Below are 27,386 nucleotides of genomic sequence, written 5' to 3'. Positions count from 1 at the left end.
TTCCTGAAAACCTCACAGCACCCCTCTTCAGTGCAAACAGTGGGCTGGCTCTTGGGAGGAGTTATGCAAATGTTAAAATGCCTTGATTTTTGGCTGTCAGTGTGAAGAAGTGGGTGTTCCCAGGCAGGCTGCATCTACATTTGAAACCTTGCTTCCTGTAGTAATTCTCTACAGGCAGACTGTAGTGGGTGGAGCCTGCTGGGTCCCTCCCACAGCTTTGCTCTCTCTCGTTGTGCAGGGTGACTGGTCTTGTCTCCGCCTCTCCTGTAGACTTCTGTAGTGGGCGGAGCCTGCTTGGTCCCTCCCACAGCTCCTCTCTCCTTGTGCATGGTGACTGGACTTGTCTCCGCCCTCTCTTGTAGTTTTCTGTAGTGGGTGGAGCCTGCTAGGTCCTTCCCACAGATCTGCTCTCTACCCCTGTGCAGGGTGACTGGTCTTGTCTCAGCCCCCCTCTTGTAGTTTTATGTAGTAGGTGGAGCTTGCTGGGTCCCTCCCACAGCTCCTCTCTCCTTGTGCAGGGTGACTCGTCTTGTCTCAGCCCCCTTTTGTAGTTTTATGTAGTGGGTGGAGCTTGCTGGTTCCCTCCCACAACTCCTCTCTCCTTGTGCAGGGTGACTGGTCTTGTCTCCGCCCCCTCTTATAATTTTATGTAGTAGGTGGAGCTTGCTGGGTCCCTCCCACAGCTCCTCTCTCCCTGTCCAGGGTGACTGGACTTTTCTCCGCCCTCTCGTAGCTTTTTTGTAGTGGGTGGAGCTTGATGGGTCCCTCCCACAACTCCTCTCTCCTTGTGCAGGGTGACTGGTCTTGTCTCCGCCCCCTTTTGTAGTTTTCTGTAGTGGGGGGAGCTTGCTGGTTCCCTCCCACAGCTCCTCTCTCCTTGTGCAGGGTGACTGGTCTTGTCTCCGCCCCCTCTTGTAGTTTTATGTAGTAGGTGGAGCTTGCTGGGTCCCTCCCACAACTCCTCTCTCCTTGTGCAGGGTGACTGGACTTGTCTCCACCCTCTCATAGTTTTCTGCAGTGGGTGGAGCCTGCTAGGCCCCTCCCAAAGCTCTGCACTCTCTCCCTGTGCAGGGTGACTGGCCTTTTCCACGCCCCCCTCCTGTAGTTTTCTACAGGCAGCCTGTAGTGGGTGGAGCCTGCACAGACTATGTACAGCAAAGTGATGATGTCATTCTTACTTTTACAAGGTAATATCTGGGTCTGCAAAGGCATTTGTGGTGGATTTATATCCTATGTGATTATTGAGGAATATATTTGAATAAAATGTTTTGTTTGCGGAGTTCAGCTTTAAAGGAGAAAAATATTTGCCATTGCATAGATGATAATGGCGATGGCTGGGCTCACTGGCGCTCGCTCGGATAAATCCTTCCAGGCAGGTAAGGAGAAAAACCCCTTCAGGATAATCCTTTATATAGAAGCAATAACAACCTGATCCAAAAAGGAAAGTGCTGAGGTTCTGTATATTCCTGGGAGGTGGGGGGGGGGAGGGGGAGGGGGGGATACGGTTACAGAGTAAGTTCCCGGAGCGGCTGATTGGCTGCTCAGTGACATCAGGTCAGTTCATCTTTCATCATATAGAGTCTGGAATGAATGAGCATTACAGGGACAGCACACAGACAGCTCCGGTCACCGGAGAAGGGCGGTAATGGGAAGTTTAGAGCGGAATTTGCCCCAGCGGTACGGATACCGACATTCAACATAAACCACTGACAACCGTCCACTCCAGACACCAAAACTTCCATTTATATATATTCCATAACAGCCGCAAAGGGTAGAAATACACTTTGTGTGGACCAGAATCCTTTGCAAACCCAGATATTACCTTGTAAAAGTAGCAGTGACATCATCACTGTGATGTGCATAGCAAGTGATGTGGGAGGAACCAAGAAGGCTCCACCTACTACAGCCTGCCTGTAGAAAACTGCAGGAGGGGGTAGAGACAGTCACTCTGCACAAGGAGAGAGAGCAAAGCTATGGGAGGGGCCCAGCAGGCTCCACCCACTACAGGCTGCCTGTAGAAAAGGATAGGAGGGGCGGAGACAAGACCAGTCACCCTGTACAAGGAGAGAGCCGAGCTGTGGGAGGGATTAAGAAGGCACCACCCAATATAGCCTGGGGGGGGCGGAGACAGGACCAGTCACCCTGCACAAGGAGAGGGAACAGAGCTGTGGGAGGGACAGGGCAGGCTCCACCCACTACAGGCAGCCTGTAGAAAGCTACAGAAGGGGGCGGAGACAAGACCAGTCACCCTGAACAAGGAGAGAAAGTAGAGATGTGGGAGGGGCCCAACAGGCTCCACCCACAACAGAAAAGTAAAGGAGGGGCAGAGATGAGACCAGTCTCCCTGCACAAGGAGACAGAGAGCAGAGCTGTGGGAGGGACTGAGCAGACCCCACCTACTGCAGGCTGCCTACAGAAAATGTCAGGAAGGGGTGGAGACAAGACCAATCAACCAGTACAAGGACAGAGAGAGTAGAGATGTGGGGGAGGGGGGGCAGCAGGCTCCACCCACAACAGGAAAGTACAGGAGGGAGCGGAGACGAGACCAGTCTCCCTGTACAAGGAGAGGGAGCAGAGCTGTGGGAGTGACCGAGCAGACCCCACCCACTACAGCCTGCCTGCAGAAGAAAACTATAGAAGGGGCGGAGACAAGACCAGTCACCCTACACAAGGAGAGAAAGTAGAGATGTGGGAGGGGCCCAGCAGGCTCCACCCACAACAGAAAAGTACAGGAGGGGCAGAGATGAGACCAGTCTCCCTGCACAAGAAGAGAGCGAGCAGAGCTATGGGAGGGACTGAGCAGACCCCACCTACTGCAGGCTACCTACAGAAAATGACAGGAAGGGGCGGAGGCAAGACCAATCAACCTGTACAAGGAGAGAGAAAAAGTAGAGATGTGGGGGAAAGAGGGGGGGGCAGCAGGCTCCACCCACAACAGGAAAGTACAGGAGGGGCAGAGACTAGACAAGTCGCCCTGCACAAGGAGAGAATAGTGGGAGGGGCCCAGAAGGCTCCACCCACAACAGAAAAGTACAGGAGGGGCAGAGACGAGTCCAGTCTCCCTGCACAAGGAGAGAAAGTAGAGATGTGGGGGGGGGGGCAGGCTCCACCCACAATATAAAAGTACAGGAGGAGCAGAGACAAGACCAGTCTTCCTGCACAAGGAATGAGAGCAGAGCTGTGGGAGGGACCGACCAAGCCCCACCCACTACATCCTGGCTGCAGAAAACTGCCGGAGGGGGCGGAGACAAGACAAGTCACCTTGCACAAGGAGAGAGCAGTGGGAGGGGCCCAGCAGGCTCCACCCACAACAGAAAAGTACAGGAGGGGCAGAGACAAGACCAGTCACCCTGCACAAGGAGAGAGAGCCGAGCTGTGGGAGGGACCCAGCAGGCCCCACCCACTACAGTCTGCCTGCAGAAAACTGCCGGAGGGGGCGGAGACAAGACCAGTCACCCTGCACAAGCAGGAGAGAGCAGCAGTGAGCGGTCTTTATTACAATTAAACTCTTTTAATAAGCTGTCACTTTGTATTTTTCTTTGCCTGCGCACTAAGCAAGCAGTCAACCAGTCGGTATTTTTGTTGCATGGAACGATCGCTCCTTTTACAGGTGGTGGTCCAGCATTGGCTCATCCATGTGCGCGGTCGTCGCCGGCTCGCCAGTAATCCACCTTCAAGCTCTCATTGTTTAAACATGAAGCGGCACTAAAGTTGAACCGCGTTGCATCACTGACATTTTTGGCACCCCGCTCAACAGAGAAATGATTTTGTTCCCCGCCAAATGTTTCCAATATAGAGATGACAGTGTCCTGCCAGCAGCTTTCTGCTGATCTGGGAGAATGGGGGGGGGGGTGAGGGGGCGTGTCAGAGGGGCGAATAGCTTATTTTAATTATCACCCGCCGATGTGTGCGGAGTTTCCACCATGCGCTCTGTATGTTGCCGGGTAATCCAGTGGAAAAAGTTTCAGGGACTGCGATATGGGACTGATGATGAAATGTTCTACAAGATATTGGGGGAGGGGGGGTGTTGGGCGGGGGGTGGGAGGAATTGGAGCAGTTGTTGGAACAGCAGCTGCGTGTTGTGCTATTTAATGTCTCTTTTATAGCTTTATTTATTTATCCAATGGCTCTTAGAGCACTGGAAGGATGAGAGCAGCCAAAAAGTAATCATTTTATTTCTGACCAAAGGTTGTAAAAAAAATCCAACGCGTTTCGGGGGGCTCAAAACTTCCCCCTCGTTTCAAAAAAATAAAAAAATAAAAAAACAACATAAGATAAATATCTGAATGTGTATACAAGCGTTAGTTTATGAGTATAATAACAAAAATATATATTCTTTTACACTTGGGCTTTTATTTATAAAAAATTAGCTTGAGGCCTCTGTAACCACTTGCGTCTGAATATGTGACTTACTGTTACAATAAAGTTTCTTTTGTACCAGAAAAAAAAATAGTTTGAGGCATTCACAAAAAATGTTTATTTCCTATGATGACCAGCTCCATCTAGTGGCCACGAAATGCTATTTTCCTGAAATACCTCATTTAGGTAAATGCCACATTGTGGCATTTAGATGGAGCTGACTATCATAGGAGATAAACATATTAGAAACATTGCATTGACTACTCATGTGCTAATGCTTGAGACATAAATAGAGTCCTACATCTAAAATTACACAATGATTATGATTCTAAATAGGAATTTATTTCCTCCAAAAAAAAAATTATAAAGAAGTCACATCTTGTAAAAAATAAGACAGAACTAAGTGGATGCATGAATAAACAAAGGGAAGGCATAAACATTTAATAGCTGGAGAGCCACATATGGCACCCTTTACTGTCATTTGTACAATAAACTCAACTAATAGACTAAGATCAGGTGGTCTGATTTATATAAGCAATTTAAAACAATTATTATTATTATTATTATTATTGTTATTATTATTATTATTGTTATTATTATTAATAATATTATTATTATTACATAACATTATATATTATATAACATATTTAAAAATATTTAAAAAATTAACAAAAAATAATAATGATAAAGTTAATTAAATGCTGTATTTTCACTTTTTTAATGAAAAACATTTTAGAAGTCTGCATTGATAAATTATTATTATTATTATTATTATTATTATTATTATTATTATTATTATTATTATTAATAATATTATTACTATTATCATTATTATTAATATTATTGATATTTTTATTATTGTTATTATTATTATTATTACATAACATTATATATTATATAACATATTTAAAAAATATTTAAAAAAAATTACAAAAAATAATAATGATAAAGTTAATTAAATGCTGTATTTTCACTTTTTTAATGCAAAACATTTTAGAAGTCTGCATTGATAAATTATTATTATTTATTATTATTATTATTATTATTATTATTATTATTATTATTATTATTATTATTATTGTTATTATCATTATTATTATTAATATTATTATTATTATTATTAATAATATTATTATTATTATTACATAACATTATATATTATATAACATATTTAAAAATATTTAAAAAATTAACAAAAAATAATAATGATAAAGTTAATTAAATGCTGTATTTTCACTTTTTTAATGAAAAACATTTTAGAAGTCTGCATTGATAAATTATTATTATTATTATTATTATTAATAATATTATTACTATTATCATTATTATTAATATTATTGATATTTTTATTATTGTTATTATTATTATTATTACATAACATTATATATTATATAACATATTTAAAAAATATTAAAAAAATTTACAAAAAATAATAATGATAAACTTAATTAAATGCTGTATTTTCACTTTTTTAATGCAAAACATTTTAGAAGTCTGCATTGATAAATTATTATTATTTATTATTATTATTATTATTATTATTATTATTATTATTGTTATTATCATTATTATTATTATTAATATTATTATTATTATTATTATTATTATTATTATTATTATTGTTATTATTATTATTAATAATATTATTATTATTACATAACATTATATATTATATAACATATTTAAAAATATTTAAAAATGTAACAAAAAATAATAATGATAAAGTTAATTAAATGCTGTATTTTCGCTTTTTTAATGCAAAACATTTTAGAAGTCTGCATGGATAAATTCCTGAATCCTGACATGTCACAAAAGACAATAACAGAAAATTAAAAAGAAAACCACCCTTTATTATTAGGAAAATCTGTCCTTGAGCTCCAGTTCAGTGACTTTGCCTAGGATGATGTGAGCAGTCTGCTGCAGGCAGGAGGAAGCATTTCCTCAGTCCCTCCCCCAGAGATCAGAGCTTTGCAACAAGTCACAAGGAAATAGGTTGTATCAGGGACTGATCTGTGTCAGACATTTGTGAACACAGCCCAGGACTACACAGGGCATCAGGATTTACATGATTTTGTCATCTCCGAGCCAGCTTCTCAGTCCAGGAAGGTTACCCTGGATGATGCCTGTACAAAGATGGCACCATGCTTCTGGAACTGAAATGCAGATGAAGGCATTTTTTTTTTTTAGCCTGGTTGGATTTAAAGTCGGGATCTCAGCAGCAGAAGGCAGCATTGCTAAGGGTTATGGACGCAAATAGCAATCTCCTTCACCAGATGTATTGCTCTAGAGTTTCTTGCTATATTTAAAACTGGTCATTGAGATCACTAGGAGCAAGGATACTTTACAGGATGTAATATATATATATATATATATATATATATATATACATACATTATATGATATCCAGTGGTTGCCACCACACACAAATCAGAGATAAAAAATGGGCCCGGGTGCTCAGCAACGACTGCAGTACTATAAACTAAAAAAGAGCATCACTCACGAGTCTTTCAAGACCTGTAACTGCCACTTTCTCTTTTGGTATATATATATATATACACACACTATATTGGGACGGCTGCCTTTACACACACATAAACTTTAATGCCATCCTGGTCTTAGTCCAAAGTCAAAAAGAAACAAAATAACAAAGCAAAAGTTATAAAGTAGCAGATGAGAGGAATAAGAATATGACAAGAGATGTACACCAGAGGAAACCTGGGAGGACAAATATGTACCAGCAAAAGTGGAAAATTTACATAGTTACATAGTTAGTGAGGTTGAAAAAAGACATCAGTCCATCCAGTTCAACCTATGATGCGTGTGTGTGTTTGCTTTTAGCCGTACATTGTATACCCCTGTATGTTGTACATTGTATACCCCTGTATGTTGTACATTGTATACCCCTGTATGTTGTACATTGTATACCCCTGTATGTTGTGGTCTTTAAGGTGCCCATCTAACAGTTTTTTGAAACTATCAATGCTCCCTGCTGATACGACTGCTTGTGGAAGAGAATTCCACATCCTTACCGCTCTTACAGTGAAGAACCCCTTACGCACTTTAAGGTTAAACCGCCTTTCCTCTAGTTTTAGTGAGTGGCCACGTGTCTTATTGTATCTCCTTTCTCTGAATAGTTTGTTCCTTATGCTCGGGTCGCCAGTACAGTATTTGTACATTGATATCATATCCCCCCTCAATTTAGAGGTCTCATGTGTGTGTATATACATATATACACTATATACTCAAAAGTAATGGGACGCCTGCCTTTACACACACATTAAATTTAATGGCATCCCAGTCTTAGTCCGTAGGGTTCAATATTGAGTTGGCCCACCCTTTGCAGCTATAACAGCTTCAACTCTTCTGGGAAGAGCATCCACAAGGCTTAGGAGAGTGTCTATGGGAATGTTTGACCATTCTTCCAGAAGCACATTTGTGAGGTCAGGCACTGATGTTGGATGAGAAGGCCTGGCTCACAGTCTCCGCTCTAATTCATCCCAAAGGTGTCCTATCAGGGGTTGAGGTCAGGGCTCTGTGCAGGCCAGTGAAGTTCCTCCACCCCAAACTCGCTCATCCATGTCTTTATGGACCTTGCTTTGTGCACTAGTGTGCAGTCTGGAAGAATAGTCAAACATTCCCATAGACACACTCCTAAACCTTGTGGACGGCCTTCCCAGAAGAGTTGAAGCTGTTATAGCTGCAAAGGGTGGGCCCAGTGCTGTATCTTGGCCTAGGCCAACAAGGCCCAGGCCTAGGGCAGCACTTTGCAGGGGGACAGCAAAAAAGCTGCACCACGCACGAGAAAAAAAAACAGCCTCCTCCCGGCTCCCGCACTAAAAAGGGTCCCTGCCTGCTTGCGCTACACTTTTAGTATAGTGCCAGACTTATAGGACAAATTGGGCTGGAGGGCAGGGTCCAGGAGGCAAATCAGTCTAGCACCCCCATAAAGCAGTCACACTGCTACCTCCTGGTATGATATGATGGTATGATGATGAGCACTGATGAGGCTGACCTTATGGGAACTGATGAAGCTACACTGATGGGCACTGATAGACTTTGGTTGTGGTCTGTGGTTTACAGATGACAGGGCGGGTCATAAACAGGAAGAAGTGTGGCCTTTACAAGAAGGGGTGCGTCATATTTAAATTAGGGAGTGCACAAGTTTAGTCAGGCCTAGGGCAGCCCAAAACCTAAATACACCACTGGGTGGGCCAACTCAATTTTAAACCCTACGGACTAAGACTGGGATGCCATTAATGTTCATGTGTGTGTAAAGGCTGGTGCCCCATTACAATCATATATATATATATATATATATATATATATATATATATATATATATATATATATGTATGTATGAATATTTTTTTATTTTATATATATATATATATATATATATATATATATATATATATATATATATATATATACTGTATATACTTTATATTTTCATTTATATATATATAAATGTGTGTGTGTGTGTGTGTGTGTATGTATGTGTATGTATATATATTATACACACACTGTATATACTTTATATTTCTATTATATATATATATATATATATGTGTGTATGTATATATGTATATATATATATATATTTACATTGGGGTTGTGTTGGATGTATAGTGCAATCAGGCAGTGCTATATGTGGTGTGGACACATCATGTCAGTGTAAGGCATCGTTTTGTTAACCGTAACCTGGAAACGTGTTTTATTTCTTTATTTTTCTTCCGATAAGTGAGGAAGTTGGCAGATCTAAGATCCCCGTCTGTCTGTCCACGGCATACTCTGTAGACATGGTGCAATTTCCTGGCTGGGGTGGCCGGGTGCCCCTCCCATGGCTGATCACTTGCCAGATACATGGTGTAACTTGTGACTCTGTCTGTCTGTGTATGATCACCAGAAGCTTATTCAGTATGGCAATGTGCAAAGTAAAACCTGCAAAGTGCAATATGTAAAGTCCATCGCGTAGCAAATATATATATATTTCTATGTATTGGATAGAGCTATAGATTCTGAATCCTGTGCCGAGTGGCTGCCCTGCTGCATTGAGAACACAGGAGGTCGGCCATTGGGCACAGCACCATTCAAAGATTGCATAAAATAAAACAATACACATAGAAATGGCTTTCTCTGGGCATATAGAGAATAATACCAAAGATTACATTCCTAAAACTACAGTCAGGTCCATAAATAATGGGACATTGACATAATTCTAATATTTTTGGCTCTATACACCACCACAATGGATTTGAAATGAAACAGACAAGATGTGCTTTAACTGCAGGCTTTCAGCTTTAATTTGAGGGTATTTACATCCAAATCAGGAGAACGGTGTAGGAATTACAACAGTTTGTATATGTGCCTCCCACCTTTTAAGGGACCAAAAGTAATGGGACAATTGGCTGCTCAGCTGTTCCATGGCCAGGTGTGTGTTATTCCCTTATTATCCCATTTACAAGGAGCAGATAAAAGGTCTAGAGTTCATTTCAAGTGTGCTATTTGCATTTGGAATCTGTTGCTGTCAACTCTGAATATGACATCCAAAGAGCTGTCACTATCAGTGAAGCAAGCCATCATTAGGCTGAAAAAAAACAAAACAAACCCATCAGAGAGATAGCAAAAACATTAGGTGTGGCAAAATCAACTGTTTGGAACATCCTTAAAAAGAAAGAACGCACCGGTGAGCTCAGCAACACCATAAGACCCGGAAGACCACGGAAAACAACTGTGGTGGATGACCGAAGAATTCTTTCCCTGGTGAAGAAAACACCCTTCACAACAGTTGGCCATATCAAGAACACTCTCCAGGAGGTAGGTGTATGTGTGTCAAAGTCAACAATCAAGAGAAGACTTCACCAAAGTGAATACAGAGAGTTCACCACAAGATGTAAACCATTGGTGAGCCTCAAAAACAGGAAGTCCAGATTAGAGTTTGCCAAACAACATCTAAAAAAGCCTTCACAGTTCTGGAACAACATCCTATGGACAGATGAGACCAAGATCAACTTGTATCAGAGTGATGGGAAGAGAAGAGTATGGAGAAGGAAAGGAACTGCTCATGATCCAAAGCTTACCACCTCATCAGTGAAGCATGGTGGTGGTAGTGTCATGGCGTGGGCATGCATGGCTGCCAATGGAACTGGTTCTCTTGTATTTATTGATGATGTGACTGCTGACAAAAGCAGCAGGATGAATTCTGAAGTGTTTCTGGCAATATTTTCTGCTCTTATTCAGCCAAATGCTTCAGAACTCATTGGTCGGCGCTTCACAGTGCAGATGGACAATGAGCCGAAGCATACTGCGAAAGCAACCAAAGAGTTTAAGGGAAAGAAGTGGAATGTTATGCAATGGCCAAGTCAATCACCTGACCTGAATCCGATTGAGCATGCATTTCACTTACTGAAGACAAAGCTGAAGGGAAAATGCCCCAAGAACAAGCAGGAACTGAAGACAGTTGCAGTAGAGGCCTGGCAGAGCATCACCAGGGATGAAACCCAGCGTCTGGTGATGTCTATGCGTTCCAGACTTCAAGCTGTAATTGACTGCAAAGGATTTGCAACCAAGTATTAAAAAGTGAAAGTTTGATTTATGATTGTTAATCTGTCCCATTACTTTTGGTCCCTTAAAAAGTGGGAGGCACATATACAAACTGTTGTAATTCCTACACCGTTCCCCTGATTTGGATGTAAATTCAATCAAATTAAAGCTGAAAGCCTGCAGTTAAAGCACATCTTGTTTGTTTCATTTCAAATCCATTGTGGTGGTGTATAGAGCCAAAAAGATTAGAATTGTGTCGATGTCCCAATATTTATGGACCTGACTGTATAAAGATTAATGTACTAACATTAAAATCATATATAGCACTGTATCCAATTTTTTTGCAAATTATAGTTCACAAATCTTATTTCAATTCAACATACACGTTAGCTCAACACGTTTCTGTGTCAATCTTTTTATTAAAGTTTAGAGTAACAAGAAAGGACATTGTTGAGTAGCACACAGTAGTACAAAATAAACCTGACAACATAAACAGTACATAAGAAACATGTTAGCTCAACGTGTTTCGAATGCTTCAAACGTCTTCATCAGACGCATGTGAACAGTATCTAAACATACAACATACAGTTATGAGTGCTATGACAAAAAAACAATAAAATTAAAACAGATAATGAGAGCAAACATTTCAATAAAAGCCTCATTATGGGATTACCATCTCCATGTCCCTTGGATGTTCCCTTTTGGAATTGAGAATTTCCACTTCAGCAAACTGTTTGGAGACTTCTGATTTGGTACTACTAGGTGTCCCCATATGTGTAATGAGGCTTTTATTGAGATATTTGCTCTCATTATCTGTTTATTTGTTGTCATAGGACTCATAACTGTTTGTTGTATTTTTAGTTACTGTTCTCCTGATGAAGCATTGAAACGCGTTGAGATAACATGTGGACGTTGAATTGCAATAAGAACTGTGCACTATACTTTGCAATAAATTTGGCACAGTGCTATACATGATTTTAATGCTTGTACAATAAACTTTATAGTTTTAAGAATGCAATCTGTGGTATTATTCTCCATATGCCCAGAAATAAAATCCATTGTAACACAGATTCTTTTGTTTTATTTGCATTCTATAGTCATCTATAGAGCCTCTATCCTTTGTGGATGCTCCATTCAGAGATAACCTCGGCATTTTCCCAAGGAATGCAAAGCATTCTCTGATTGGAAGATGTCAGGGACTCAATACCCTGCGCAGGCGCACTGGCGCTGCTAACCGGCGAATGCCTATGCGCATGCGCTGAGGCTACCATGGGTAGTTCGCGGCTATCTTGCGTTCGCGCGAAAGCGTATGCGCACACAATCTGCTTTTGGTGCCAAACGGCCTATTTAAAGGCAGTGATCACTCTGAGTCTTTGCTGTGTGATTATCAGCTCCCCTGTACCCTGTGCCTGTTTATTATCTGCTTTTCCTGTTTACCTGACCCGACTTGTCTTTGGATTCTGATTACCTGCTGCCCGCCATGACCTTGGCTTGTCCTGACTATTCTCCTGTTTTATCCTGACCTGTTTACCTGCTTCCGGCTATTGGTCCTGAACCTGCTCCTGGCTCAACCATGGAATCCGGGGGACTGTGACCTGGTGTTAGCAAGCAGCCAAGTCCATTCCCACCATCTGGGGCCCTGGTGAAAACCGGCTAACACTTAGACGCCGCGCCTCTGGTGAACCTGTGCCACGCCAGTTACCCGGTAAGCCACTCCTCTTACGTCAGGCTCTGCCACGTTACCCCGTGACAGAAGAAGATGAGAGACGGGGCAGTAACTTCCCGATCTCCATCTCTTCTAATCCTGTGTTCAGCACGGAATCCACAAATTAATGGAGTTCACTGGAGTGGTGGTGCCTACTACAGTGATTTCCAGGTTCTAGAGCAGTGGTCTCCAAACTTGCCTGCCTTTACTTGGCCCTAGGAGCGCTATTACTCCTATCGACACCAACAATGGGGGCATACTTCTTGCCACTGACACCAACAATGGAGGACTATTCGTTCCAATGACACCAATGATGAGGTTCTATTCTTCTCACTGACACAAATGGGGTACTATTCCTCCCGCTGATACCAATGACATTACGCTATTCCTTCCACTCACACCAACGATGGGATGCTATTCCTGCCGCTAAAGATTTGGCATGGTTTACTCTCAGTGATATCAGGACATTTTCAACTCCCATTGGCTACAGTCTGACACCCCTCAAGTTTGAGGGACAGTAACTTGGCCCTTTGTTTAGAAAGTATGAAAACCCCTGTTTTAGAGGAATCCCATGGGTATGATATATACAGTAAAGAGAGCTTTTTTTCTCAGACAATAGGTGCAGGAACTCCCCTTTCTGAGTCACCACTTGTCTCCGCCCCCTTCCCACCTCCTGCACCATTCCTTGGTTCCACCCCCTACCCACCTCCCAAGTACTGCTCCTTTTAGAGAATACAGAACCATATAACAATTGTGGTACTACATAATTTGTATGGAATTTGTTAATAATAACAAGAAAAACAGTAAACTAGAGCACATGCAGCCAGCAACAATAGACCCCCTCAGCAACAATGAACCACCCGGAACAAAATAACCCCTCCCCCAGCAACAAAAGATCCCCAACAGCAATAACAGATCTCCCTGCAGCCAGCACCAATAGACTCTCCAACAGCCAGCAACAATAGACCCTCCCCCAGCAACAATATATCACTGGCAACAAAATACCCCCTCCCCTAGCAACAATAGACCCCCAGCAGCAACAACAGATTTTCCTGCAGCCAGCATCACTAGATTCCTCCCAGCAACAACTGACCCCCAGCAACATAGGACCCCCCCCCCAAGCAACAGTAGATCCCCCACCAACAACAATAGACCTCCTAAGCAACAGTACACACCCCTCCCCACCCCACAAAAGTAGATCTCCAGCAACAATAGATCCCCCCCAGCACACAGCATCAATAGACCTTGAACCCCTTACCATTACGTACAGTCAATGCTGAAGGTGTCGGAACTGCGTTTCCCCACGTTCCTGCTGAAAAAAAGCCCTGACAGTAAATAATTGGTCCAAGCTGGACTAATGTAACAATGTAAAAATAACCATACCTGGAATTCTTCTTAGGATCATAGGTGATATGTTATAAGATATCGAATGACAACCAATATAGGAGCCAGTTGACACTTTACCCATGAAAATAACCTCTTCTGTGTGACTACATTTGATTTCGTGAAGATAGGTGTAGACCCGTTGAGCTGACCACACATGAATTCTGCTTCCATTTTTTTATTCTTAGATTGGAATTTTTACATCATATTTTTTGTATTTTTGTTCAACATTATGGCTTTTTTAAGTCGATCTAAATTATGTTTGTTATTATTTGGATGTTGGACGTCTTTGTTCAGTCGTCTTCACAGTGTGTTAGCAGGAACCTTTGAACCGGCCCCACTCATGTCTTTAGGCAGCTCGGCTCTTCAAAAACCATATGAAATCCACCTGTCCTTAATTTTGGAAGCGAGTTTTGGGCAATCTGCATCCAATCTGTTGGAGTTATGGATTAGTTTGTTTGGACAGGTTCATTTATCAGGCTTTGGGCCTCCTAAGCTGAGGGTGACGGGAGGGCGTCCATCTTGCGTGAGGGCAGAAAACAGACCGTCAGCACTTCGGCTTCTGTTTGCTTTCAGTGATTAAGATATTTTGGCAGCTGGGTGTCATCCAGGAATCTGGGTTGGGTCTTTTCCAGAAATCTTCCCTAGTTGAGATCCGGAGACACCAGCTAGCTTGTCACATTTAGTGTATGAAGGATAGGATTTAAAAAATAAAGCTGCTGTCAAATTAAAAGGCTGGATGCTCAGCTCTGCACATACTGTATATTAAAACATATTTATACAGTTATCTGTCCATTAAAAAATAATTAAGTGTATTTGTAAATGCAGTGCAACTAGTGTGAGTTCTCTGTAAGCATGGAATATCGAGGAGGAGGTTAGGCTAGGTAATGGGGGCAAAGCAGTAAGGTGTTTGAATGTTTACTTACCCTTGAAGTCTCATTTAGGGATGAGTGGAGGTATTTCACCTCTAGTCCTTTATGTTAACCCTAAAGCTAACCCTGATGCTAAATCTAACTCTAACCCCAATATTAACCTTGATGCTAACCCTAACTCTAATACTAACCCTTACTCTAACCCCAAGGTTAACCCCAACACTAGGGTTTGAGTAAGGGTTAGTGTTAGGGTTAGCATCAGGGTTAGCTGTAGGGTTAACATTAGGGTTAGACTTAAATGAGACTTCATGGGTATAGAAGCGTTCAAAGTTCCCTTACCCTAACTTTAACAATAAACGTATGTGAAAACTTATATGCTAACCCAAGTGCCAACATCAAGGTTGAATGTTAACCCTAATTTTAACCTTGATTCTAACTCTAACACTAATACTAACCCTCACTCTAACCCTAAGGTTATCCCTAACTCTAGTGTTAGAGTAAGGGTTAGTGTTAGGGTTAACATCAGGGTTAACATTACAGTTAGCATTAGGTTTAGAATTAGGTCTAGAGTTAGTATTAGATGTATGGTAAGAGTTAGCAGTAGGGTTAACATTGGGGTTAGAGTTAGAGGTGAAATAATTTCACTCACTCCTTAATGAGTTAAAAGTTCCCTTACCATAACATTAACACTAAAGTTAATATATATTCTAACCAAAGTGCTATACCCAATGTTGAAGGTTAACCTTGAGGCTAACCCTAACACTGATACTGACCCTTACTATAAACCTAATGTTATCCCTGGTGCTAGTGTTAGAGTATGGGTTTGTGTTAGGGTTAGTAACAGGGTTAACATTAGGTTTAAGAGTTAGGATTAACATTAGGGTCTCCTGTACAATTAGAGTTACGGTAAGCTGTAGCCTTAGAGTTAGGGTTAGCTGTTAGCTTAGAGTTGGGGTTACTTGAAGGGTAAACATTAGGGTTAGAGTTCGGAGGTCAAGAGTCTAGGGTTAGATTAAGGGTTAGTGCTAGGGTTAGCATCAGGGTTACCATTCGTTTTAGAGTTAGGGTTAACAGTAGGGTTAGGGTTTCCTGTATGGTTAGAGTTAGGTTTAGCTGTAGGTTTAGAGTTAGGGTTAGCTGTTGGCTTAGAGTTAGGGTTAGAGTTTGGAGGTCAAAAGTCTAGGGTTAGATAAAGGGTTAGTGCTAGCATCAGGGTTAACATTAGGTTTAGAGTTAGAGTTAACAGTAGGGTTAGGGTTTCCTGTACGGTTAGAGTTAGGTTTAGCTGTAAGTTTAGAGTTAGGGTTAGCTGTTGGCTTAGAGTGGGGGTTATCTGAAGGGTAAACATTAGGGTTAGAGTTCGGAGGTCAAGAGGATAGGGTTAGAGTAAGGGTTAGTGTCAGGGTTAACATCAGGGTTAACACTACGGTTAACAGTAGGGTTAGGGTTTCCTGTAGGGTTAGAGTTGGGGTTAGCTGTAGCCTTAGAGTTAGAGTTAGATGTTAGCTTAGAGTTGGGGTTACTTGAAGGGTCAACATTAGGGTTAGAGTTCGGAGGTCAAGAGTCTAGGGTTAGATTAAGGGTTAGTGTCAGGGTTAGCATCAGGGTTAACATTAGGGTTAACAGTAGGGTTAATGTTTCCTGTAGGGTTAGAGTTAGGATTAGCTGTAGCCTTAGTGTTAGGGTTAGCTGTAGCCTTAGAGTTAAGGTTAGCTGTAGCCGTAGAGTTAGGGTTAGCTGTAGCCTTAGAGTTAGGGTAAGCTGTAGCCTTAGAGTTGGGGCTACTTGAAGGGTAAACACTAGGGTTAGAGTTCGGAGGTCAAGAGTCTAGGGTTAGATTAATGGTTAGTGTCAGGGTTAGCATCAGGGTTAACATTAGGGTTAGAGTTAGGGTTAACATTGGGCTTAGGGTTTCTTGTATGGTTCGAGTTAGGTTGGGTAGGTTTAGCTGTAGGGTTAACACTAGGGTTAGAGTTTGAGGTGAAAAAACTCACTAAACTAACACTAAAGTCAACTTAAATTCTAATCCAAGTACCAACCTCAATGTTCAACTGTAATGCTAATCCTAATGTTAACCCTAACTCCAGCTCAAATCATGGTAACCTTAACAGTGCCCCTAACTCTAACCCCAACCCTTTGTTTATAAACAAAGTAAAGTGATTGGCAGTTTGGCACATCTCACAGAGGTTTCATCATAGTTCTGAAACAGGTTCACTGGATGGATACTGCCATTTGCCGCTGTCTATCACTTTCCCTCCAGTATCTGGCTATTTACTCTCAATGTAAAATTCAGGTCTCAGTAACATTTGCCACGTTTATAATACACACATATCCGTCACTCATCGATCAATATGAAAGCGAGCCAATAAACCTCATTCGCCTATATGCAACCAAGTGCCGCCCAATGAGAGTGGATTCAGGTACACAAATTTGTCTAGATTCAAACCCATAATATGTACAGGGTTAACAGATGTGGGTGAACTACAACTCCCAGCAGCCAGGAGCAGGCCTTTGTTCTGTCGGGATCTTTGCTTATTTGCATAAATAGACACTGTTATATCAGAGTAGTATAAATATTCTGACAGTTCATACAATACATCTGATGATAAATAATTACAGCTGAGTGTTTCCGTACAAAGTAACACTTCCTCCGTCCCGTCTCATCCTCAGTCTATGGAAGGATCTCAGGACATCCTGTTCTTTTTGCTGTTAATGTTTTATTTTTCTCCTGGCTGACTGAAGAGTCCTCTGGGGCGGCTGGGAAAGTGTGACAACCAGGAATCAGAATTTCCACCCCGGCGTTCAAGGGTTCAGCTGAGACATCCAGTTACTGGGGCTATGCTCTCAGAGGTCTGCGGGAAAGGTTTTATTTTCATATTTAGTCCAAGTATGTTGAAGGAACAAAGATGTTCATGAGCCGGAAAATACCAGAGAAATTCACATGTTCAGTGAAATCACAGAAGGTGATGAAACAACACTGAGTGTTATTTTACTGGTTTATATTCTTGTGTGGCTAAGTCATCAGCAGAGGAAAATTGGTATCTTCTTCTAATTAAACTTCGATATAACAGAAAGCTTTTAGGATCCAACACCTGTAGACATTGTGATGTGATCAACCCTAACCCTAAAGCCAACCTGAATTCTAAACCTAATGCTAACCCTAACTTTAACCGTAACTCTAACCCAGATGCTGACCCTATTGTTATCTTTAAGGTTAATGTCAGGGGTAGCGTAAGGGTTTAATATTGGGGTTAGGGTTATCATCAAGGTTAACATTTAGGGTTAGAGTTAGGATTAGCATTAGGTCTAATATTAGAGCTAGGGTTAAAAATAGGGTTAATATTAGTGTTAGAGTAAGGGTTAGCATTAGAGTTATTCATAGGCTTTCACACAGGGTGTGCCAGCTGTGCCTGGGCACACCCTAATCACCCGGTCTGGTGCAGATTCCCCCTGTTTAAACCCCTAACGGGGCTCCTAAATTATTTGTTAAAAAAAAAATTAAATTGGAAGAAATAATAAAAAATAAAACAATATGAATAAAAACTACTGACACCTCCACTGCTCTACTGACACCGTCAGTATATATGGACATGCACACACACATATGTGTTTGAGCTTTGAGGTGCACACCCTAATGCGATGGGCTGTGCACTCCTATGGACTTATTGTTGGCATTTAGGTTACAATTAGGGTTGGCATTAGGCTTAGAGTTAGGGATAGCATTAGGGTTAGAATTAGGGTTGGCATTGGGGTTAATGTTAGGCTAATCATAAGAGTTTAATATATGAGTTAGGATTAACATTAAGGCTAGAGTTAGGATTAGCTCAGGTTTAGCATCAGTGTTATTATTATGGATAGAGTAAGGGTTAGTATTAGAGCTAGGGTTAGGGTTATTATTAGGTCTAGTGTTAGGGTTAGAGCAGTGGCGGCTGGTGCTCCATGGGCCAGGGGGGGGGGGGGTCAGACCGACCGCACCATACCCCCCCGGCCCACACCAGGCCGCACACCATACCGCCTCCCCCCCCCCCGGACCACGGGGAGACAGAGGAGAGGAAAGGAGAGGACAGACAGGCCCCCCCCCCCGCTCACTCACCCTGCCTGGATGCAGCAGCAGGTGGCGGCAGCTTTGGCTTCTTCCCCGTCTTCTGCGTCTCCTCCCTCCTCCTCCATGCCCAATGGCATGGCTTCTCCTTTCGGCCAATCGGGAAACGGGTCTCAAAACCCACTTCCTGATTGGCCAGGAGGAGGATCCGTGTGACAATAGCGAATTTTAATTTGCTATTGTCACAAAACTTTTAGCCTGTGAGAGCCTCTGGCTGTACTCACGTGGCTAAAAAAATAAAAAAAAGCCCCATTGAACTCCATGCGTCCGGCACCCCACATGTAGATTAGGGGGCTAGATGCATGTATAGGGGGGGGCGGCGCCCCTACGCCCCATATGACCAGCCGCCACTGGGTTAGAGTAAAGGATTAGAATTAGTGTCAGATTTACCATTAGGGTTAACATTAGGTTCAGAAATAGGGTTAGCTTCAGGGTTAACGTTGGAGTTAGAGATAGGATTAGCATTAGGTAAGAGTTATGGTTAACATTAGTGTAAGAGTAAGGGTTAGAATTAGTGTTGACATTAGGGTTAGAATTTGGGCTAAAGTTAGGGTCAATGTTAGGCTTAGCATAAGGGTTTATTATTATAGTTATGGTGAACATTAAGTTTAGAGTAAGGGTTAGCATTAAAGTTTGAATTAGGGTTAGCATTAGAGCTAAAGCTAGGGTTAATGTTTGGCTTAGCATAAGGTTTTAATATTAGAGTTAGGGTTAGCATCAGGGTTAACATTAGGGTTAGAGTTAGGATTAATATTATGGTTATAGTAAGGGTTAGTATTAGAGTTAGGGTTAATATTAGGGTTAGAATTAGAGTTAGGGTTGGCATAAGGGTTAACATTAGGATTAGAGTTAGGGTAATATTAGGGTTAGAGTAAGGGTTAGTATTAGAGTTAGGGTTAAAATTAGGGTTAGAGTAAGGGTTAGAATTAGAGTTTGGGTTGGTATCGGGGTTAACATTAGGGTTAGTGTTAGGGTAATATTAGGGTTAGAGTAAGGGTTAGTAATAGAGTTAGGGTTAATATTAGGGTTAGAGTAAGGGTTAGTAATAGAGTTAGGGTTGGCATAAGGGTTAACATTAGGGTTAGAGTAAGGGTTAGGGTTAAAATTAGGGTTAGAGTAGGGGTTAGAATTAGAGTGAGGGTTGGCATCAGGGTTAATATTAGGGTTAGAGTTAGGATTAATATTATGGTTATAGTAAGGGTTAGTATTAGAGTTAGGGTTAATATTAGGGTTAGAATTAGAGTTAGGGTTGGCATAAGGGTTAACATTAGGATTAGAGTTAGGGTAATATTAGGGTTAGAGTAAGGGTTAGTATTAGAGTTAGGGTTAAAATTAGGGTTAGAGTAAGGGTTAGAATTAGAGTTTGGGTTGGTATCGGGGTTAACATTAGGGTTAGTGTTAGGGTAATATTAGGGTTAGAGTAAGGGTTAGTAATAGAGTTAGGGTTAATATTAGGGTTAGAGTAAGGGTTAGTAATAGAGTTAGGGTTGGCATAAGGGTTAACATTAGGGTTAGAGTAAGGGTTAGGGTTAAAATTAGGGTTAGAGTAGGGGTTAGAATTAGAGTGAGGGTTGGCATCAGGGTTAATATTAGGGTTAGAGTTAGGGTTAAAATTAGGGTTAGAGTTAGGGTTAATATTATGGTTAGAGTAAGGGTTGGTATTAGAGTTAGGGTTGGCATAAGGGTTAACATTAGGGTTAGAGTTAGGGTAATATTAGGGTTAGAGTTAGGGTTTATATTAGGGTTAGATTAAGGGTTAGTATTAGAGTTAGGGTTAAAATTAGGGTTAGAGTAAGGGTTAGAATTAGAGTGAGGGTTGGCATCAGGGTTAACATTAGGGTTAGAGTTAGGGTTAATATTAGGGTTAGAGTTAGGGTTGGTATCAGGGTTAACATTAGGGTTAGAGTTAGGGTAATATTAGGGTTAGAGTAACGGTTAGTAAAAGAGTTAGGGTTAATATTAGGGTTAGAGTAAGGGTTAGTAATAGAGTTAGGGTTAATATTAGGGTTAGAATTAGAGTTAGGGTTGGCATCAGGGTTAACATTAGGGTTAGAGTTAGGGTTAATATTAGGGTTAGAGTTAGTGTTAATATTATGGTTAGAGTAAGGGTTAGTATTAGAGTTAGAGTTGGCATAAGGGTTAACATTAGGGTTAGAGTTAGGGTAATATTAGGGTTAGATTAAGGGTTAGTATTAGAGTTAGGGTTAAAATTAGGGTTAGAGTAAGGGTTAGAATTAGAGTGAGGGTTGGCATCAGGGTTAACATTAGGGTTAGAGTTAGGGTTAATATTAGGGTTAGAGTTAGGGTTGGTATCAGGGTTAACATTAGGGTTAGTGTTAGGGTAATATTAGGGTTAGAGTAACGGTTAGTAAAAGAGTTAGGGTTAATATTAGGGTTAGAGTAAGGGCTAGTAATAGAGTTAGGGTTGGCATCAGGGTAAACATTAGGGTTAGAGTTAGGGTTAATATTAGGGTTAGAGTAAGGGTTAGCATCAGGGTTAGGGATAGTATTAGGTCTAGAGTAAGGGTTAGAGTCGGGGTTTAGAATTAGGATTAGCAGATTTACAATAGGTTTAGAGATAGGGTTAGCCTCAGTGTTAGGGTTAGAGTTGTGGTTAGCCTTAGGATCAAATTAGAGCTAGAGGTGAAATAACTCATCCCTAAATGAGGCTTCAAGGGTAAAGAAACTTTCAAACTTTCAGCATCCCCTTGAGCAGAACTCTCCCACTTTTCCCTCTCAAAGCTCCATAATTGCCCAGTTCTTCCCTGCGAGACCCATGGAAATATTTACATAATTTAGCCAGCTTCTTCATATCAATATCTATACATGGACAGTAGAATCACTACCTACATACTGGCACAATTATTAATAGTGCATTACAACTTTAATCCAGACACACAACAGGTTACTTTAAATAGTGAACTGCTTCATGCCCAAGCGCTCTTTATTTAGGTATATGATGATGCCAGAACAAAGATGGGGCCGTGCTTCTGTGGAGGAAAGCAGATGGGAGCATTGTCAGGGGGAGCACTATGATTTCTGTGAGAGGTAATAAACAACTTAAAGTGTTACACAAAAAAACCGCACAGACAGTGTTACACAGACACAATACTGCGCATGCATGGAATTCGCATGAATTACATAGCTGGTGACAGGTCCACTTTGCTGCATTGTGAACACGCCGTTCCCTCATCAGACGCAGCGCCTGCCAGCCGGTGTCCTCTCCTCGCTGATAACATCTGCTGCGGATTTTGTGCTTTGCGGACCCAGCCGGTTGATGTTTTCTTTGTGTATATAGAATGGCATGTCATCAGTGATTTTGGAAGGAGGAATGTATTTTTAGGAATGAGTAATCCCGTCTGCCCAACGCGGATGAGGAAATTGTTTTTTTTTTCTGCGGCTGATTTTTTCATTTTTTTGTTTGTAGGTCATGTTATCACTATGGCAATGCCAACATCACTTACTTATAGGGTCATTCCGCTGTCTACTTATATTTTTATTTTAGGTGTCTTCTGGTGGGCTGAATAACCAGCTAGCTTTATTTTCTGTTTCCGGAGGAGAAATTTCCATCTGATTTCTCCATAACATGAAATGAATGAATGAATGGGACTGAGAGTTCCTCCAGACTTCTGCGGCAGGTCGGCGGAGCTGGGAACCTGCTTACAAAGATCTCTTCACCAGCATCCACTAATATTTATAAGGGATATTTGAATATGGTGGGCAGAGTCATCTTCTGGCTTATATGTCTTGGATACTCCCAACAATGAGATCATCCGGCCATAGTGCCCAAATAATGGGCACAGCAGGTGTACAGACCCAGGAACTCAGCACTGAGATGGTGGGTACCCCTCATAATGGGCACAGCAGTTGTACAGACCAGGGAACTCAGCACAGGGATGATGGGAGCCCCTCATAATGGGCAAGCAGGTGTACAGACCTGGGAACTCAGCACAGGGATGATGGGAGCCCATCATAATTGGCACAGCAGGTGTACAGAACCAGGAACTCAGCACAGGGATGATAGGAGCCCATCGTAATTGGCACAGCAGGTGTACAGACCCAGGAACTCAGCACAGGGATGATGGGAGCCCATCATAATTGGCACAGCAGGTGTACAGACCCAGGAACTCAGCACTGAGATGGTAGGAACCCCTCATAATGGGCACAGCAGGTGTACAGACCCGGGAACTCAGCACAGGGAGGGTGGGAGCCACTCATAATGGGCACAGCAGGTGTACAGACCTGGGACCTCAGCACAGGGAGGGTGGGAACCCCTCATAATGGGCACAGCAGGTGTACAGACCTGGGACCTCAGCACAGGGATGGTGGGGGCCACCCATAATGCACACAGCTGATGTACAGACTTGGAAACTCAGCACAGGGATGGTGGAAGCCCCTCATAATTGGCACAGCAGGTCTACAGACCCGGGAACTCAGCACTGAGATGGTAGGAACCCCTCATAATGGGCACAGCAGGTGTACAGACCCGGGAACTCAGCACAGGGAGGGTGGGAGCCACCCATAATGGGCACAATAGGTAAACAGACCCAGGAACTCAGCACAGGTATTTTGGGAACCCCTCATAATGGGCACAGCAGATGTACAGACCCGGGAACTCGGTGCAAGGATGGTGGAATTTCCTCATAATGGACCCAACAGGGGTGCAAATGGGCAGGGGAGGACTGGGCCAGGGGGCAGGGGGGCAATTGCCCCCTGGGCCACTCTGATGCCCTTTAAAAAGGCTGCACTGCTACTCCTACCGATATGCCTTAAAGGATTCCTAGTGAAGAGAAGTAAAAAGTCCCTGCCACTGACCTACTGAGTGCGGGATGAAGACAAGGACAGAGGGCAGGCCAGTTTAATGCCCCACTGGAGACTCTCCTCTGCCCGGCCAGCCCCAACTAAGCTATCCCAGCTCCACCCAACTGCCCCCTGCTGGCCAGGTTGGGAACCGGGATTAAGCTGGTGAGTAGAGAGTATAGGGAGCAGAGCTTCAGCCTGGAATGGGAGTCAGGAGGAGGACAGGAAGAGGGAGAGTGGGAGGGGGGCCGAATCACTGCACCATGGGCCTCTGGTTTGTACTTGTCCCCTGGGCTGAAAGTTACCAGTCTGCCCCTTCAAATGGGGTTACTCAGCACAGGGCCCTAATTTATCAATTAGACTCTAATGATTAGAGTAACAATTTTGGGTGGATATACCCTGCTGTGTCCGACCAATAAATCCTTAATCAGCCAAGTTCCTTGCCCCCCTGCTGAGTCAGAGCCAGCTCTGACTTAGACCTCTACAGCAAAACCTCTGCTTCCACACAGAGCAAAGGTCCTCCTCTGCTACACGCTGGCAGGAGAAAGGCTTTTCTAATCCAATAGGGATGGTGGGAAAAAAAACTTTATTCCAAAGACAAGTTGTTTTGAAAACCGACTTTTCAAGGGCTGTCCTCTTTCTTCTTCTTTACGGCTTAGGCTCCGTTCACACCTGAGCATATCGTTTTCAGGTGTTTTTTTTTTTTACGTTTTTCCAGGTGTTTTTTTTGGGTGTTTTTCAGGCGGTTTTTGCAGGTGTTTGGTGGCAGGCATTGAACAGGGCCTAAAAGGAAAAAGGAGCAATGTATCTGGATATAAAGATCAATGAATACCAAATGCTCCATTCACATATAGGCATCTCGGATCACAGGCAGTATTGCCGCGAATCTGCCCGCAATCACGAACCATTGCAAGTCATGGGATGCCTGTGTGATTCCCATGACTTGCAATGGCACCCCAAATGCGGCGTGATCTGGCCGCGATTGTCGCCCTACAAATTGCGGTAAAATTGCGCAAACCTATCGCCCAAAAGAATTTCTTGTACTTGCTTTGGACAGCAGGCGTCCCGCGGATCTGTTTGCACGATTTTTCCGAGCTTCATCTGGCGACGATCGTGGCAAAATCGCGTCAATTTTGGGGTGCTAATGCAAGTCAAGGGAATCGTACGGGCATCCCGCAACTTGCAGTGGTTCAGGATCGTGGGCAGAATTGTGGCAATTCGGCCTGTGATCCGAGATGCCTATATGTGAATGGAGCCTTACTGCTCTACGTGTGTCTCTTGGCGTTTTCCCTTCACTTCCTGTTCTGGTGACAACAGTAAAGAAAATAAGGAAACAATATCCCTCATGGGGTCACAAGGAGCAGTAATAGCTGACAGGATTTGTAACCTTTCCCTGCTCTTTGTGAAATGAAAATGAAAAAAAAAAAGTTTTGGCTTGAGATACACTTTAATGACAGATTTGCTATGAAACAGTTGAGTTACATAATCAGTGTATCTCACGGTACAACATGATATGAAGCAACATGCAGCCCGCACCCCTCCTGAGGTCTTATCTTGGTGCAATGTGGGGTGCCTCTGCTATCAGGGATGATGTAATGACTCAGAAATGTCATGACCGACCCCCTTACCTCATCCAGCCATTGTACCGATGATGTCTAATGTCAAAGATTAATTAGCACAACACCCAGCTGTGTTTTAACAGGCCTGGAATTCTGGGCAGCTCTGCGCACACAGGACGGGGGTGCGGACAGCGCTTCCAGCCTGCGCTCAAAAGGTGCACTCTGGTCTCACGCGAAAATGAAAACAGACGTACTCATAGGATTTCAGCCTCTTAGTATATAAATATACGCTATATTGCCAAAAATATTGGGACGCCTGCCTTTACACGCACATGAACCTTAATGGCATCCCAGTCTTAGTCCGTAGGGTTCAATATTGAGTTGGCCCACCCTTTGCAGCTGTAAGAGCTTCAACTCTTCTGGGAAGGCTGTCCACAAGGTTTAGGAATGTGTCTATGGAAATGTTTGACCATTCTTCCAGAAGCCCATTTGTGAGGTCAGGCACTGATGTTGGGCGAGAAGGCCTGGCTCACAGTCTGCACTCTATCTCATCCCAAAGGTTTTCTATCGGGTTGAGGTCAGGACTCTGTGAAGGCCAGTCAAGTTCCTCCACTCCAAACTCGCTCATCCATGTTTTTATAGAAGGCCTGGCTTGCAGTCTCCACTCCAGAGGGGTGGAGGTGTCACCAAGAATAGGCGGGTGCAGGTGCCAACAGCATTAGGAGATTGCAGTTATCACCAGGAATAGATGAGTGCAGGTGTCACTAAGAATAGAAGGGTGCAGGTGTCACCAAGAATAGGTGGGTGCAGTTGCCACCAGCATTAGGAGATTGCAGGTATCACCAGGAATAGATGAGTGCAGGTGTCATTAAGAATAGGCGGGTGCAGGTGCCACCAGGATTAGGAGATTGCAGGTATTCACCAGGAATAGATGAGTGCAGGTGTCACCAAGAATAGGCGGGTGCAGGTGCCACCAGGATTAGGAGATAGCAGGTATCACAAGGACTAGATGAGTACAGGTGTCATTAAGAATAGGCGGGTGCAGGTGCCACCACTGGATTAGGAGATATCAGGTATCACCAGGAATAGATGAGTGCAGGTGTCACCAAGAATAGGCGGGTGCAGGTGCCACCAGGATTAGGAGATTGCAGGTATCACCAGGAATAGATGAGTACAGGTGTCACTAGAAATTGAAGGTTGCTGGTGTCACCAAGAATAGGCAGGTGCAGGTGCCACCAGCATTAGGAGATAGCAGGTACCACCAGGAATAGATAAGTGCAGGTGTCACTAGAAATAGAAGGGTGCTGGTGTCACTAGGGCACAACGAGCAATACAATCCAGACAGGTCTTCTAACCTTTCCCCCCCCGCTCTACTAAATACATCTGTTTTTGTTTCTCCCTATGCACTAATGTTACCTACTATTTGTTTTTTTTATTCTAGTGCCTAATCATTGGTGGGGGCCCTTGTGGACTTCGACTTGCCATTGAGTTGGCCTGTTTAGGAGCCAAAGTGGTCGTGGTGGAAAAGAGAGATACCTTCTCCCGAAACAACGTCCTGCACCTCTGGCCCTACACCATCCACGACCTCCGATGTCTCGGGGCCAAGAAGTTTTATGGCAAGTTCTGCGCGGGAGCCATCGACCATATAAGTGAGTGTCATGGTAGAGGGGCTATGGCAGAACTGGCTTGTGCCATTCTGGAAATCTATATAAGGTGGATCTAGCATCAGATGTATTTTTTGCTTGCGAAATGCATGTATACCAAGTGTAAGTACAACGCTTCCAGAGATACTCTATGTCCAAAGCTCATGAACACTTTACCTTCACACAGATTCCAAAAGACACTCTCCAAAACCTTGTCGAAAGGAGTGGAGGATGTTAAAGCCACAAAGGAGGTCCAACTCCACATTATTGTTAACGGTTTCAGAATGGGTTGACCAACAAGCTCTTTGGAAATTGTTGGTCATCCTATTCCAAAACCGTGGCCATTAATATAGAGTTGGATCTCCCTTTGTTGCTCTAACGTCCTCCACTCTTCTGGGAAGACTTTCCACAAGTTTTTGT

At 42.9% G+C, this 27,386-nt stretch overlaps 1 protein-coding gene across 4 annotated transcripts in view; it reads left to right on the top strand.

Annotated features, from left to right (window-relative positions):
• The window catches only part of MICAL2 (microtubule associated monooxygenase, calponin and LIM domain containing 2), a 398,277-nt gene that overhangs the window by 115,057 nt on the left and 255,834 nt on the right, over nt 1–27,386 (top strand). For all 4 annotated transcript variants that reach the window (XM_082270277.1, XM_082270276.1, XM_082270279.1 and 1 more), the window contains exon 3: nt 26,765–26,972. In XM_082270277.1, the coding sequence (XP_082126403.1) occupies nt 26,765–26,972 (208 nt within the window). The remainder of the gene's footprint in view (nt 1–26,764; nt 26,973–27,386) is intronic.

Source organism: Pelophylax lessonae (genome assembly GCF_965119305.1).
Source record: "Pelophylax lessonae genome assembly, chromosome: 10".
NCBI lineage: Eukaryota > Metazoa > Chordata > Amphibia > Anura > Ranidae > Pelophylax > Pelophylax lessonae.
The sequence above is the reverse complement of the archived record's forward strand: the minus strand, read 5'-3'. Positions and strand labels throughout refer to the sequence as shown.